The sequence below is a fragment of the Nanorana parkeri genome, unplaced genomic scaffold (assembly GCF_000935625.1).
Source record: "Nanorana parkeri isolate BGI_ZX_2015 unplaced genomic scaffold, ASM93562v1 scaffold140, whole genome shotgun sequence".
NCBI classification, from domain to species: Eukaryota; Metazoa; Chordata; class Amphibia; order Anura; family Dicroglossidae; genus Nanorana; species Nanorana parkeri.
Genome location: NW_017306408.1, coordinates 11,074 through 27,805, shown reverse-complemented (window position 1 = coordinate 27,805; position 16,732 = coordinate 11,074). Strand labels below are relative to the sequence as shown.

The following is a 16,732-nucleotide window of genomic DNA, read 5'->3' as shown; positions in this document are numbered from 1 at the left end:
GTGACGGAAACTGCTGAGCTGGTCAGAATAGTCTAAAAAGTAAAGAAAAAATAGTATTAGGAAAATGTATCTTTTTAAAGTTCAGCATATTGCAAGATGATTTATGTGCACTTGGATGACTTTGAAGAGAACCGGTCAGAGACAAACAGCTGAGGTGCAGCCATTTTGTTGTAGGTTAAACCTACGGGTGTAAAAATTCAGTTTGATGATTTACTAGGGACTCACAACATTACTGCAAGATGAGATTTGTACTGAACTTTTTTTTTTTTTTTACTTAGAAGCTGAATTTCCAGCAAACAGCTAAATAAGCAAAACAAATACATAGAGGGGAGTTACAGTACCTGCAAAAGGATTTGTATTTCTGTCCATCCAGTCCTAAGGTTTCCAAAACTCTACCACATAGACTGCAGTAAAATTGCCACTTACAGGTCTTGTCCCTTCCCCAGCCTGTGATTGAATTGTGAATAGACTGATGAGGTCATCTTTCTGCTCTGTCCTCCTGTTCTGCATTCATATGGGCTGGAAAGGTACATGCTGACACCTGACTGGCCCCTGCTGCTACCTCTTTCTCTCCAAGTGAGAGTATTGTTGTAAAGGGGATTACAAAAAGTAATTACAATTCAGGTATTTCTTCTATTTGCATTTAAAGAATAGCCCCACACTGCAAGGGTTAAGTGTTTGTGTCTAGGTGCTAAAAAAAAAAAAAAAGTTATGCTCACCTGATCATTGGAACCAACGTGCTCATAGACTTGTCCCTGGAGCCTCTCTCCCCCTCTGCCAGCAGTCTAAGGTCCTGTAAGTCATCATGTCCAATATACTGTGTATAGGACATAAGGACCCAGGGGGACATACCATCACTGGAACGCAAGAACACAGGCTGGAGTAAGCGTTGTATCAGCTGTCCGTCTGCGAGGTTTGGGTAAGTATAACTTTAATTTGTAAGACCCTACTTAACCCTTTCAGTGCAGGGGTAGCCCCACTGCAATAGTTAATGCAAAGATGTCATGGAGTTCTTTTTTAAACAGGACTTCTGCTCTCTCCTACATTCTTTTCATGCATACCCATCATTGCATAGTAAGTATTATTGTGCCTGGGACTTTTGAAAACCTGGTGTTCTGGCATTCATTGTACCTACCTAGGTGGAGTGTAACCCTGCTCTAGTCTGGAACATCCAATAAGGGACACTTTGAGTGTATGTGCCATTCCCCAGCCAATCACTGGGTCTCTCTCAACCAGTGTTGCATGTTGGGATAGGGTACATATACTGGAGGGACTTTCCATGTGCTCAGTCTTGTCTTGTGCCAGCCATGGATTAGTCCAGGGCTGGTGCTGTCCAGCCACCCCCAAGGCCTGGTGGTGGAGATGCTGGAGTGCGGGAAGTGTTTCCCTAGGCCTCAAGTATGGAAGAGGCTGTGCTGTTGTCAGAGGAGGAGAACCAGGGAAGCTGATGGCTTCTGGAGGTGCCTGGAACATAGAGGACCTCAGGAGCAAGTCTGGTGTCTCTTCTGTTAAGCATTTGTGCTCATCCCTGCTCATCTGCAACTCAAATTCCTATTTGCTGTACTACAAACGGATCTACATTGAATTGCTAAAAGGGACTGGGCAGTCTGGAGCCAGTGTCTGTACTTGCCTGGATGTCTAGGATCCCTATACCCTCTCTCCCCGGTGTGAAGATGTTAATAAAAGTTCTTCAGCATTATACTTCTGGAGTGGATGTCAGCTTTGTGGGCACTAGAAGAGGCGGTTAAATGCTAATGGGGCAGCTGAAGACCAAAGCCTCTAGACAACTAGTGATGACGCTGGTTATTCTGGCGGCTCCTTCGGGGGTGAACACGTTGTAATATATTAAAAATTATAATATATATTTTAAAGATCTCAAAATATACTTGTTACAATAAAAAGGTATACAAAGTCATTATATGGTTTCCAGCATCACTAAAATGTTTTAAGTGAACCGATCTTTCAAACCCCAGATTATACCTAACCCTCTATTTGGGTGCACTTGTGACCAAACTTGGGACCTACATACATACTACTTATTCTTGACAAGCAGTAAAGGCGCCTCAAAATGTACCTGATCTCTGTAGCTGCATGTACTGTGAAGTAAGTCATCCTTGCAGAACACAAGTACAGTAAATACCTGTTGATCCTGACAGAAGTTTCCTTGTCACTTCCTTTGAGCTTAAATGGGATCACAGACAATGTCATATTCTTTCCCATCTATCTTCTGTAAACTACAAATTATCCCACCCCCATGGAGATGAAGAAAATGTATTTGTAGTCCATATCAGGTTAAGGGCAGTCTATCGTAACATCAGCGGTGTCACAAGGGGGATGCGGGGGTTGCAGCCTGCACCCGGGTGACACCATTGGAGGGGTGACACCAAAATGACTAACAGTCATTTTGGTTTCACCCCCTCTAAAAAGTCGGGCACTCGGTCATGGACCGAGAGCACAACAATGTCAGGAGAGAGGAGGGGACTTGGTGGCATAGCTCAGCCCGCCGGGTGAACGTCCCCCTTTCTCTGCCGGCATCCATCACCAAGATGGCTGTGCATGCACGATGATGTCACTGTGGGGTGTCACCCGGTCTCGGGACGTCCCTGTGTGACATGCATGGTGCCTACATAGATACAGTAAAGTGAGTGTAGCCATCCTAGGACAGGAAGTGTGTTATCTGAAAAGTTTCTCGGGGAAAAATTAAGGAAAAAAATCCTGAAACAAATGAATGCATCTTACTTATTCAATGACTAGAAAGCTGCAATATATGACATTTTTGTTTTTGGGTTTAGATATGCTTTAAATATTTCCTACTTACAGCCATAACTTAAATACAAACTTGTAGATACTCATTTAAATAATCTCTTTGCTTCACTTCGCCTGGCCAAATCGCAGCTTTGCTTTAAACTTGATGGCTTTCTGTCTTTTCTGACTTTACTGACCGTGTTACTGTGCTACACCCATTTCAGGGGTACTAAATAAATGCTGTGCCCCTCTTTTCCGTTTCTGAAAGCCAGACCTTAAGTAATTAATTGTTGATTTCTGTCATCATTTTATTATTGATCCATCAACCAATTCCAATAATGCAGAACGTTACAAATGATTAAAAGCCAAACGTGGCTTGGAAAAAAAAGAAAAAAAACTTTAATGAGTGCTGACTTCTTTCACCTCTACTTTCTCTGCTAGCAGCTCAATATTGGCCGTCTAATTGCTAAATCCCACGGTGACAGGGAATGCTAGGGGGAATCTAAGTGCTGCTACTAATGGTTTTAAGCACTTCAGGCTTGTGATGGCTTGAATCATCTTCACACCCTTTGTACATAAATTCTGAAGTTAATTCCAGGAATCCATTTGATCATCACTGTCGACCTTGTCACTGGAATGAGCTTTAAAGAAAGCTAAACATTTGCCATGAACAAGGTTAACAGAAACAACTTTAGATGTTTGGAACACAGGCATTTTATGTAGCAAAATAAGATTGCAAAATAGTTATTTCAAAAGTAAATTTCTGGCCAGGAAATTGACATTATGAAGCACTTACATATGCTTAACAAGCAGTGAATGAGCTTTAAATTGTGCCCTCGCTGACCTTTGTGACTACAGGCACTATGGAGCAACTTATTTTTCAGGTTCAGGAGCAGAAGAACTGAAGTCAACAAAGTATTCACTCAGCAGCTCAGCTCCATTTCCCAGCAGTGACTCAGCAGCTCAGCTCACCCTGTTACCCCTTATAGCAGTTGCTCCCCCCCTCTCAAAGTGACTCAACACCCCACATTGCTAACCCCTTTCAACAGTGACTCAACAGCTCAAGAAAATGTAAATATTTGGATGTCTATAGTCTGACCACAGTTCTAGTTCACAGTTGTGGTCCATGTAACCTCTACTCTAAACAAAGATCAAGAGTTGCTGGATGGGGGAGCAGGGTGCCGTTTAGTTACTGTTGGGCGGGGGGTCAGGGTTAGTAAGCTGTAAAGTCAGTTAAGTCACTGCTTTGATGGTAAGGTGGAGGAAGCTTAGCTGATAAAACGACTAGGGCAACTTAAGTGCTTCTGTTGGATGAATTGCTCCACCGTGCTTGTAGATGCAAAGGTTAGTGAGGGCTTGTTTTAAAGCTCATTTACTGTTACACCTACATTTCTTATACACACGGGTTCTGGGACAGTGACCTCAAAGTATTAAAGCTAGATAATTGCCAGGATACTGGCAATTTCAGAGGGAAGCCATACATTGCAGCTCCTGAACTTCTCTACTGAAAGGCGTACTTAAAAGAGAACCTACCCTCCAAAAAAAAAAAATACCAGCTATTATGACAGTGGACTATATAGGTTAATTTGGAAAAGTGTGATATGTTATACTGTCCTTTTGTGTAGTGTTTTTCTTGACTCTTTGGATGAAATAATATTCCTGTGGGCCAAGTGTAGATTTCCGAAAGCCTGGCCAGCACAGGACCCTTGGAAATGAAATTGTATAGCTTGAGTATCCAAGACATGTAAACACTCATGGGCTGACACCATCAGATTCCCCCTACACCTAAAGCACTTCTTTTGGGTGGACTGCCTTTTTAAAATAGAAGCCATACATTCCTATTAGGAAATGGTGCAGTTCACCTGGGTTGCAACTATCACGTGCCTGTTTGATATGCATTCAGCTGCTCGGTATATGGACACAGCCCTGTGCTTTTTTGATTCAGTGGCTTCTCATGAAATTAATTTCAATACATTTCAATGCATTTAAACATACTGGAATACATTTAGCATATATACAGAGGAGCAACAATGGTAGCAGTTTGAATGAATTTGAAACTAGCAAAAAGGAGAAAGATGCACATGGGCAGGGCAACATACAAAACAATACAAAGGGGGTCCCCAGAACGTTTGCCAGCCAGCCAGAAAAAAAACAAAACAAACTAAACTGTATCAACTATTCAGGTTAAAAACAGAGGTTTTTATTGCATACAATTGCAAATACACGTTGACGCCAGACTGCCATGCCAAAGCACATCTGTAATGTGTAGTCACCAATGTTATATTCAAGTATACTGAAAATATGAGAAGTACTCCTTGGCTATTTAGTAATCAAAATAGTTGTTTAAGTTATAAAATATATATTGTCTTACTAAAATATTGGAAACTTTTTTTTAAAGACATAGATCCTGAATGCATACAAAAACTGAACTCCAGGTAAACGGCTAAATTGAAAACTGAAAACCACCAGCCAGAGCATTCTTTGCAGTCACTCTTGTGGTTGGCAGTCTTCGTTTTTCCCACTGCAGATAGGTAATATAGCCTGGGCACCAATACTCACACCTCTCTAATGATGACGTTTGCATTTGCTGTCGAGTTGTGTTCATAGCGAACTCTGCATGTTGACCCTTCGCCCAAATGGCGAACAATAGGCAAGTTCATCCAAAAGTGAACCTCATTGTGCTTTGCCTCACCTGTAAACTGTAGGTGAAAAAGTATGGACGATAGTGGGGCTTTAAAAATGTCCCAGCTCCTTCCCTAACATGTTTGCTCTCCCGGTATTCTTTTGTCAGTGTGTGTTGGTGTTACTAAGGGATAGCATAAAGTGCTATATTCGGTGTTGCATATTGCCATTCATACATTACAGTGAATTGCACCATGGTGGACTGCAGAGAGTGAAGTGTACACTCCTACTGTGCTGTTCAGTGGCATCAGTGCTCCATTACTGGGCATTGCATTGTGGTGTGACTGTGTACCACCCATTGCATTCACAGTGAATAAACCTTCCTTTTTAGGACTCCTTTGTTTTGCTTGTGCCAGCAACAAGTTCTGTTTCTGCTTAGCTGCTGCTTGCCCCCTCTTTTTTGAGGATATTTTATTCTATTTTTTTTTTAATTATACTTTTTTTTTATTTTCTCCCAAAAAAATTATAATATATGGAGACAAATTACAAAAACGGTTTTGGGTTCTATTGTTCTAGGGTTAGTATTTTGGGATTCATTTTAATGTTAAAGTATTGTGATTTTCTTTTTTTCTTTTTGAGATCATCAGCGTGCAATTTTTGGTGACACACACAAAGCTGCCCTTTGTTATCAGCCCATAATCGCACACAATTGCGGTCCAATTTGCTGCATATACTCAACACAGTGTCTAGTGCACTAAAGCAACAAATCTTCAATTGCTCTATTACCATAGCAGCTAATAAAATTCAAATGCTCAATTTTGACTATGCATGCTAAAAAAAAAAATCACATGTGGCAGCAAAAACTAGCTAAAATACTTTTTTTAAAATTAATCATATGGTGTGCTGTTGACTTATGTAGTTAAGAAATAATGTACACTTTTAAAAATGTATGACACATACACATCATGTGATGCCAGGGTGCAGTGTCATTGACACTGTCCCTAAGAATTGTAATGGTCTATAACACCTCATATAGGTCAATTGCCATTACAACTTTTCACCCCCTTTGTAAGGAAGTTGTAGTACTAAAATAATTTGATGCTATGGGGTCATTAAAGATGCTATGAAATACAAATGATTGTCATTAACGAAAATTAAAGGAAAAATATATTAAAGCAACCTTGTCACTAGGAGGAGGGGGAAGGAAATAGAATCAGATTCCAGATACACACTGTCTCATCTACAGTGCTAAATATGTTGCCGACCCTTGCCAGATTGTCTCACATGGCTGCCCAGAGTTGCGGGTGCAGGGGTTGAACATACAGAAAAAACGGTTCCATATACTTTGTAAATTGAGAGTCAGTCTGATTTTCAATAGATCTGGATGCAACTGCTTTGCTCATTTTCTTGGTATATGGATTTTTAAAAGGAAGTAACATGCATGGACAAGAGGACATGTGTTGTTATCAATAGGACAGCAATGTGTTACTTTATGTTATGTTGCTATTCATGCCAATTTAAATGGAGTCCTTCAAAATTCCAAAGTGTTCAAAGTACCTCCCGTTATAAGAAAAGTAAAGGGGCTGCCATTGCTGGCTTTCTTTTGAAAATGTTAATGACTCGGCTAAGTGTCTGGCTTCCATACTGAAACAGCTTTCAGAATCTCCACATACTCTGCAATAAACAATACAGAATTCCTGATCTCCATACTAAAGAGAGATACAGCAATGCCAATCTACATAATTCTCTTCTCTCACGTCAAGGGTTCCTTAAAGGAGAACTATGAGGTGAGTGATTTACACTAATCCTCATAGTTAGAGCTGACATGTGACATTGAAACTGTCACACGTCGGCTCTATATATTGTGAAGTGAGTGAACACATACCGTCGCTTGCTCACTTCCCGATCATCTCCATGCAGAGAGTGGTGACTGTCAGTCACGGCTCCCCACAGGGATTCCCCTCTCCCCTCTCCGATCCTCCAGCGCTAATCGAACGGAGGAGGTGGCGGGCAGAGCTGGCACTGTCTCTAGAAAGGCAGAGCCAAGTGTCACTCACGCAGCTGGGTCGATCACGACAGTATTGTCGGGATCCGTCCAAGCTGCGTCGCTCTCAGTATATAGCTCGCTATATGCTGAGCTTTGGGTGAATGGAGGATGTTAGTATATATTAGTATAATATCCTCCCATGACCCTAAAGAGAACTATGTGATAAAATATTTACCCCATAGTTCTCTTTTAAACACACTGCAACGCAACTCAACAAATGTCAATCCCGTTGTCATACACTTACAGTTTTGCCCATTTGTCCAGTTCTTCCTCAATATAGGGTTTGACCTTCTTTGGTTGAAGCCCAAGGGAGTTGCCACAGAAGTATATGCAATTGTCTTCTTCGTTAGTAAGAGATTTCTCCACTTCATAAAAAAAGGGCAAAGTCAAATAAATAGTATGCTATGCTACAATAGAAAAAATACATTGAGTATAGCTCAGTCATATGTGTTTAAAGCTAAATTTCAGGCAGATATAAAAAAAACAACAATTAATGCAGTTATGCATTCATTAAAAAAATAAAAGCTAAAATACCGTCAGCTGATAAGAAACCTCATTATGGCAGCCCCAATCCCCTGAATAGTAAGTCTCTAATGCTCATTTAGTCTAGTGGGCTGTAATAGACAGAATTACTTACTTTCTCCCTCCCATAGATTTCCTCCCAAAGGAAGACCAGTGCCCTGACGCCGCTGCCCTTCGCCAAAATCATCACCCAGAGGTCTGCCATTGTATATGAGGACATAGTGGGGGTGGATAAGAAAAAGAAGAAGAAGAAAATAACACCAACTGCCGGGGGAGCATCAAATAAGGTAAGTATGCCTCTCTGTTATATATCCCCAGTCTGAACAAGCTTTAAACTATATGCAGTTAGTGTCGTTGGCAAAATGTGACTTAGTATAAGCTTCTTGCGATCCCATGTACAGAAGCACTCAGATTTGGAGAGGGAGGAGTAGCATCACTGGAGGCCCCCGGTCCAAATCCCGTTCAGGACACTATCTGCAAGGAGTTTGCATGTTCTCCCTGTGCTTGTGTGAGTTTCTGCCAGGTACTCTGGTGTCCTCCCACGCTCCAAAAGACATGCTGGTGGGTTAATTGGCTCCTGTCTAAATTGGCCCTGTGTGTATGCATGTGAGATAGGGAGATTGTAAGCTCCTTGAGGACAGGGACTGATATGAATGTGCAGTGAAAAGAAGGCCCGAAAAAGAAAAAAATAAATAAGCGGAGGGCATAAATGACTAGGTGTGTAGGGGAGACAAGCTAAAAAAGGGTTAACAAGGGTTTGGTCCTGAGACATGGTCACTTAACTGATTGGACAGGTCAAAAGGTTAGGTGGGGCTTAAACGGTGGTCTGAGTAGGAGGGTCTTCTCTTCAGCAGTTGGAGATTGTCTGAGGAAGAGTGAACTTCGCCCAAATTTTGGTGTTAGGCTCTGGGTAGTTATGCAGTTGGGGTCTTTGGACGCCATCAAATAATAGGTGCTGGTGGTTAATGTTTGGGGACCTGTCTTGGTATGGGTCCTCTATTCTTGGTATGGGTCCTCTATTCTATTGGATATTTGGAGTGTATGCGGTCAGTTGGTGGTTGTCCCCGAGGTGGTGTGTTGCGGCTGAGGGCCTAACATGTTGTAATACTGCTGCAAGTAACGGATCAAGAAAAGGTGTGGCCTTCAAAGACCTGCAACTTTGTTTAGGTAATTCTGACAATTGTTTATATACAGTTTTTTTTATATCAAATGTGTTAATAAAAGGCTGCCAAGGCCATTTTATACCATTTTGGAGTGTGGTCTATTTATTCCTTACAAGGACGGGTGGTGGGTGGTCTTGGTGGCTCGTAGTGGGAAAGAATAGGGACATCTATGCTACCTCAGTCATGTAAAGTGCTGCAAAAAACTGCTGGGGCTTTATAAATACCTCTAATAAATAAAATAACAGCCAAATGAGGGTGGGGGCATGCAAATGCTCTGACAAGAGAAGAGAGTGGAGTAAAGTGTGAGCTGTTGATGCTCCGTCAAATGCCGGGGACAGGGAGGTGATCTAACCCACCCTGTGTGGCAGAGTTGCAAAACTCTCAGGAATGTATGGGCGGAAATAATAATCCCTTGGTAGGAACAGGTGTGTATTTTTGCTCTTTGACTGGAGTTCAGCTTTAAATATAGAATCCATCTATGTCTACAAATTTCAGAAATTGTGCTTCAACCAGATCCACGTCCATCAAAGTCTGACAGGTTGTGAATGATAATTTCCCCCTGCTATAAAATTTTAAGCACTTGTGGATTCACTTCTGGAGTTCCATGACCTTTGTACATTTTTATGGTCTCTGAACTCTGTGGTTAATCCTAATGTTCCTAGCATTACAGCAGGGAGTGCATTATCCCATAAATTATACACAAGAACAGGCAAATCAATGAAAGCTTGCATTAGGGTTTATAAGTGATTCCCTGCTGCACCAGGACTAGCCACACATGTTACAATTTTCTTTTAGCTGTCTGTCTTTCCTATAAAAAAAAACATAAAATGTACTGCTAACACAGAAATATTGAACTGAAAGGTATTTGTAGATGTGAGATATTCACTGCCAGGGTTGTCTAATATGACATACCATCTTTAGGGGCTCTGAAGATTAACCATGTACTTGGTGTGTACAATGTAGTTACTTTTATGACTAAACACTTGTGTGGGTGAAATATGTTAGAAGTCCTTGTTCATCTCTTGTGTAATTGATTTTGTTTAATAATAAAGAAGCTGCTTGGGGAATATGTTAGTGTGCCGCCATCCACATTTTTAGCAGTGACGAGCTGTATGAGCACCTGAATGTGGCGGGCAAATGTAGACCAACCTGGATAGACAATTTGTTTTTTTTTATGTACTTGATCACCAATCAGATTCATTATTCAAACATCTAAGGAAGGTTTATATCTGAATAGTGTTGGTGAGAAATGTCTTTGTACTTTCACACTGAGAGAGCAAGCGGCCTTTAGTGGGTGTTTTTGGGTTCCTACAGTGGGTGTATTTGGGAGCCAGCAGTGGGTGTGTTTGGGGCCAGAAATGGGTATGTATGGGCCAGCGGTGGGTGTGTTTAGGTGAAAGTGATGTCTGCTGTGGTTTAAATTCTGCAGTGGACGCATTTGGGAGCCTGCATGGGATATGTTTGCGGACCAGAAGTGGGTGTGTTTAGGTTCCAGTAGCGGGTATGTTTGGGTGGCTACAGTGAGTGTGTATAGGGGTCTACAGTTGGCATATTTGAGGGCCTCTAATGGGTGTGTTTAGGGGCCTGCAGTGGGCATGTTTGGGATCTTATATCACAGAAATCACTGCACTGGGAATGCGTGCCTAACTACCTGATTGGACCAGCCGCAACAATGTGTATAGGTGAACAAATGTAAAGCAAATATTTTGCGCTCTGGTTTTCCAACCCCTTCTAATGTCTCCTTGTCAAGTACCGGCGTGGGTCTCTCCTTCTCCTTCGGTCACTTGATCCCTCGCCGCCTGGAATGAAGGATTTCCTTCAAATTTTTCCCTGGGGGACACCATTAGGTGAACGCCGCCATTCCGGGCGGCGAGGGATCAGGTGACTGAAGGAGAAGGAGAGACCCACGCCGGTACTTGACAAGGAGACATTAGAAGGGGTTGGAAAACCAGAACTTTAAAAGACCTCTTTAACAAGGAGCCCCTCTTGGGGAATTGTCATTGAATGTTTGGAGGACTGCCGGACAGATTGATCAAGTGTCACTGAGAGAAGGAAGTTGCCCTTTCTTAAAGTGCTGTTCGTTGGTTATGCATGTAATGATACATGCCCCTTGAAATGTCAGTTTCTTTGCTGTTATTATTTTAGAGTTTTGATTTATTTGCACGTTTTTTTTTTTTTTGTTTTTTTTTGAGTATTGGAGGGCCACCACAGAGCCCCTCCTTCCTTTTCAAAGTTTGTTCACAGCTTGAATTAATATCACGGTTTAAATTTTAGTTTTCTGTGTTGTTTTACTACACCGCTAGCCAGAGGTTCACGTGTTTAAAATATACATGCCGAACCAATGAGGTTGATCACTGGCACTAATTCTGAAGGTTCCAGTGTTGATTTTTATTATTCTTATTATGTTTGTGTGTTGAACCTTATAGTCATATGTAAATAATCCACTTGAATCAATTTTTTCACACGGATTGTTGTAATTTTTAGACAGATTTGTTTATTAACACTTTAGTGTGCAGTTGGTTCACCTAGACCGAGCGCAACATATTTGCTTTACGCATGTTTGGGATCTTGCAGTTTGGGTGTTTGGGGTCCATCAGTGGGTGTGCTAGGTACCAGCTGTAGGTGTATTTATGTGTCTCCAGTGGGTGTGTTTGGGATTCTGAAGTGTGAGTGTTTAGGGCCAGCAGTGGGTAAGTATGGGGCTCTACATTTAGTATTTTTGGGCGCCTGCAATTGATGTGTTTAGGTGCCAGCATTAGGTGTGATCGGTAGCCTGCAGTTGGTGTGTCTGGGAGTCTGCAGAGGGTGTGTTTGGGGGCCACCTATGGGTGTGTTGACAGGGCTTCAGCCAGGAATGGAGTGAGAGGTAGGCAGGAGAGGTGGTCACCTTGGGAACTTGAGCAGGAAGGGGTGGTACAAAAAAGGCAGGACCTGCAAACTATGCTGCTGAAATAGTTCAAAGACTAAAGGTGGGGGGCACACTTGGCTTTTTCTAGGACCTTGCTATAGGTCCCTGTACTGTCACTGCCTGTGGTGCATGTATTTAGGTGCGTACATTAGGCACATTCAGGAATACATCTCCTACATTGGAAACAGGTATTACAAAGGCGTTCCTTGATCACCAGATTACTGATAAAAGGTATAGGAGTGGACTAGTTCACTTTAGGAATGCGTAAAAGAGAAAACAAAACCTTAAGCTGGTAGACTGGGTTCCCTGTATATATCTATAGGCTTCATTTTCAGTTTGATTCGGGTATGGCTTTCATTTAATGGTTAGCCATAGAGTTCAGAGCACATGAACATTTTTTCTTTATAGTTTGCCTTTACATATGTGCAGCTGCTCAGCTGAGGTGCATGACTCTGTCATGTTGATAGTCATGTTGATAACCATAAGAGGGAGAAAATGAATGTTGACATCTGATTGGAGGTTTCATATCACACAGAATTTCCCTTACATTGAGTTTTTATACACAAGTCACAGTCTCCGTAGTCTTAGCAAAGTTCTTCCTTTTGATTACATTTCATGCTATGATAAAACGATGCAGGATCAAAGCCAAATGTTCAAATAAATAAGCAAATATGTCTTACTTGCTGGCAAATCCTTTTTCGCTGGAATGTGAAAACATTGTTTAAGATGCTTTAATTCATCTTCATTGTCCAAGTGAATAGCCAGTTTCTCATCGACTATGCTGCAGCCGAGCTCAGATGCTAGCTTTTCCAATGTTGCTACGGGTGACGTATGAAGAGATGAATTCATAGTGATGGAAAGAGATTAGCTGTACGGAGCAACGCTAACCAGACCTGAAATGAAGACAATGTCCACAGGAATATTTAACAAATATATATAAAAAAATCCACTTTCTGACATAAGAGATTATTAATGCCTATGCTTTAATGTCAACTTCTATTCTGTTACAAAAAAAATGGCATAACTCTTCCCAGGCGGCATTCACAATTTTTATGGCCAAATGACTATTAGAAAATAAATAATAGTGTATTGTACAAAAACTGTACTATAAAAAATGGGCAGATCTCTGTGCCCGGTGTTGCATGCAGCCCACCAGTACAAATTAATGACAAGACTGCGGATGTATGCTGGTTAGCACTGCTCCTAATGTAAACTTGGGGGTCCCTGGTTCTAATCCAGGCCAGGTCACTATCTGCAAGGAGTTTGCATGTTCTCCCTGTGCTTGCATGGGGTTTCCTCCAAGTACTCCGGTTTGCTCCCACACTCCAAAGATATGTTGGTAGGTTTATTGGCTTCTCTCTAAATTGGCCCTTGTATGTATGCAGGTGAGATAAGGACCTTAGATTGCAAGCTCCTGGAGGGCAGGGACTGATGTGAATATGCACTGTGTAAAGCGCTGCATAAATTGTTGGCGCTATATATATACCAATAATACATAAGTACATAAATAACTTGTGTATAGGTATGGCTGTACATCCCTGGATGCAGACTGTTTGTGTTCTAACACAGGTAGACCAAAACACTCCAGCCCAAGAGAAATATATATATTATTTCTCACCTCCTTTTGAGAAAGCCTTTCTCAGCAACGTTATATGAAGCCTATCTCTGGGCAAACCCAATAACTACCCTTGCAGTGGATCTGCCACTGTACTGCAAGGGTTAAGTGCTTTTTTATGACTAGGGAACATACAAGAAGCTATTTTACTTACTTTATCCCCACTCCAGCCAGCTTCCCCCAGGCTGCTAGACTGAGCCCAGTAGTCTCTGCACCCCATAGACTGAACAAAGCAGTCTTGTCAAATGTTTGATTTCTAAGCCCAACCCTAGCCAGATGTTTTACTTTTTTGATAGCTTGGGGATGAGTTAGAGGTTTTTATTGCTGTCTATGGCTCTTGTAGGGGGAAATGTCCTTACTTTGTGTCCCAGTGACATCCCTGTGACACCAAGACAAGAGGTGATGGGAATGGAGGTCACTAGGACAGGAAGGCACATCTTCAGGTAACACAAAACACTGATCCATATGAGAAATGGGCTGCATCAGTAACCTACACATACTGTGCTTATAGCAATAACTCCTGCAGTATACAATTTCGGTCACTAGATGGCAGTGTTTATAAGTTCTGTTATATCTATGGTATACTCTGTATTGAATAAGGTAGATAATGAAGCTACGGCTTCCTTCCTGTTTTCCAAGCCAAGCCACGAGCAGCATGCATATCAGACTGTGCTTGTGTTTCTCTGTAAGGCTGTGCAAGAAGTTCCAACAACCTGGAACTGGGCTTTAAGCCAAAGTACCAGGATGACAGCCGAGTGACTAGCATTTTGTCAAAGCACGTGCAGCAATGGCAGCCTAAATAATTGGGCTCCCTTTAAAACTAGAGAAGACAAAGTATAGAGTATGGGAGTGTAGCTCACTGTGCAAAGCATGTAAGAATACATAGTACATACCTTAAGATGATAAGCTATTAAAAGTCGTTGACGTTTTGACGTAATGTACGACTTCACAGAGTGAATAATGAAATCATTCCATTCAGAGTTCTTTGTATAGTATGCAGTCACTGTCCTGACTCTTTATCACACCCCCTTTACTCAGCAAATAACTAGAAGGTACCAAAGGTTATTCACTCTGCAAGTAAACAAACACTGTGAGGTTAGCTTGCTAATAGTGAAGAACACTGTTTTCTCCGTTAATGAGAATCAGAATTGCCAACTCAATGGTTTTTAATTTGCCTGAATATATGTATGTAGATCTATATGATCTGTAGATAAATTTGCAATGTAGGGATCGAGGCGAACTCAATTTATGAATTATGGGATTTTCAACAGAATAGACAAACTTTCATGCATATACTTTATTTAGTAGAATGAACAGATTTGCTATTTACAGAATTGCCTGGTTTTCAAAACACTTCTGCGCCAAGCATGGTAACTGCATCACAGAGAGACCCTATCTCTCTGTTAGATCAACAACCATCACAACTTGGATAGTAGTGTTGCCCGTAACTCAAAAGAGACTGAGGACTGGAATCACCACCTGGTTTATTTTTTTTATCATACCAACAGGGTCACTTTAACTTGGTTGGAAAAATACAAAAACATTCAATCTGACACAAACTCTATCGTGTTGGTACTTTAAAGGGTTTCATGGTAAGGTTCTTAACATAAACAGTTTGTTTGCCAAGCACTTATATAATGTGTCCAACCCTAGGGACCCCATCCATGGTTTCTTGTACCCCACATGTGATTCTATTTCTTCCAGTGATTATCTCCATACTACCATTAAAGCATTACTGACAAGTTCAAATATTTGCTTGAATGTATAAAGTACAAGCTGTGCAAACAATCTTACATCTGAATAACTTTAGTAACTTAAAGTTTAGTAACTTTAGGCACTTAAAGGAAACTCCAGCCGAAACTAGCCTGTTAGTTTTCAATACATTTTTACTTTTTTTCCACTACAATAAAGCCATTAAAAAAAAAAATAATCTAATCATTCCACTTTAATCTGTAGCCATTGTGAGTTACTAAAACAACTGTTGCTTTCCTATTCAGTAGGGACATAAAATTATGATACTTCCTTTATAGGAAGAATATTGCTTAATAAGCAACTATGCTACATCACTCTTAAGGCCTTGTTCACACCAAATGCAGAGCAGATCCGGTCAGGTTTCTGCACACGCACGCTAGTCTTTTAGATGCTTTTTTGGCAAAACAAATATATATATTTTTTTAAGTTTAAAATGGGCTTTCAGTGCGTTCCAGGCATTTACATGCGTTTTTGATGCGTTTGCAGATCCAGAGAAGATCCAGAGCATGTAAAATAGGGCCTGCTGCAGTTTTTTCAACTGCTCTGGACCTGCTCTGGATCTGCACGCTGCGATGTGAACTGGAGCAAAAAATACCATTGGAATACATTGGATGCAGTTTTGATCCGGTCTGCAACTGATCTGCTCTGCAACTGATCTGCTCTGCACCTGCTCTGCGCTTGGTGTGAACAAGGCCTTAGGCATTTATTGCACAAGGGACAAAGTTCTTGCCCAGTAAACACTTTAAAAGTGGAATCTTCATTGAAATCCATTTGCTGATCAACGGGATGGGGGATATGCATTTATTGGAAGCATGTGGTATCTTTAAAAGCAGAGGGGAGTCATTGCCACTTTACCAGTGCTGGATGTGAACTGGTAATAGGCTCTTTTGGCCACTTTACTCCTGTTGTCTCTGAATATAAAATTGATGGGTCATAAAGGCCTAGCTCCCTCTTTGTTGTTGAAATAAGGGCCTCATTTTCCACCCTACTGACCATGTTACATTGTGTGCTTGTATGCTGTCTGTACCATTAATATGGCCACAGATACTACCCCACAATACCACTTTCTACAGAGGTCAACCAAGTGCATCCTGCATTAAAAATCAAAATAAATTGCTTGAATGTACTACAGCTCTCATTAAAACTGATCAGCTAAAAACATGTTGTAATTTGGGGTACTGAAATACCTGTTTTCTAACCTGATTTCCCTACTTCTATAACTTATGTGCTTGCTTCCTTTGCCTGGCATATTCCTTAAATTAAGCAACTTATTTTGGGTGGTTTTAGTTGCATGATCACATGACTTACTCCTGTTCTCCTGCCCCTTATGAATGTTGGCATTTAGCTTGGTATCCCCA

The 16,732-nt window shown here is 41.3% G+C and overlaps 1 protein-coding gene across 1 annotated transcript in view; it reads right to left on the bottom strand.

Annotated features, from left to right (window-relative positions):
• The window catches only part of KYNU (kynureninase), a 75,885-nt gene extending 61,331 nt beyond the window's left edge, over window positions 1–14,554 (bottom strand). The window contains exons 1-3 of the mRNA XM_018554052.1: window positions 14,516–14,554; window positions 12,688–12,900; window positions 7,659–7,779 (exon numbers count right to left, since the gene is read on the bottom strand). Coding sequence (XP_018409554.1) covers window positions 7,659–7,779; window positions 12,688–12,856 — 290 coding nt within the window. The 5' untranslated portion in view covers window positions 12,857–12,900; window positions 14,516–14,554. The remainder of the gene's footprint in view (window positions 1–7,658; window positions 7,780–12,687; window positions 12,901–14,515) is intronic.
• Window positions 14,555–16,732: the final 2,178 nt, after the last annotated feature.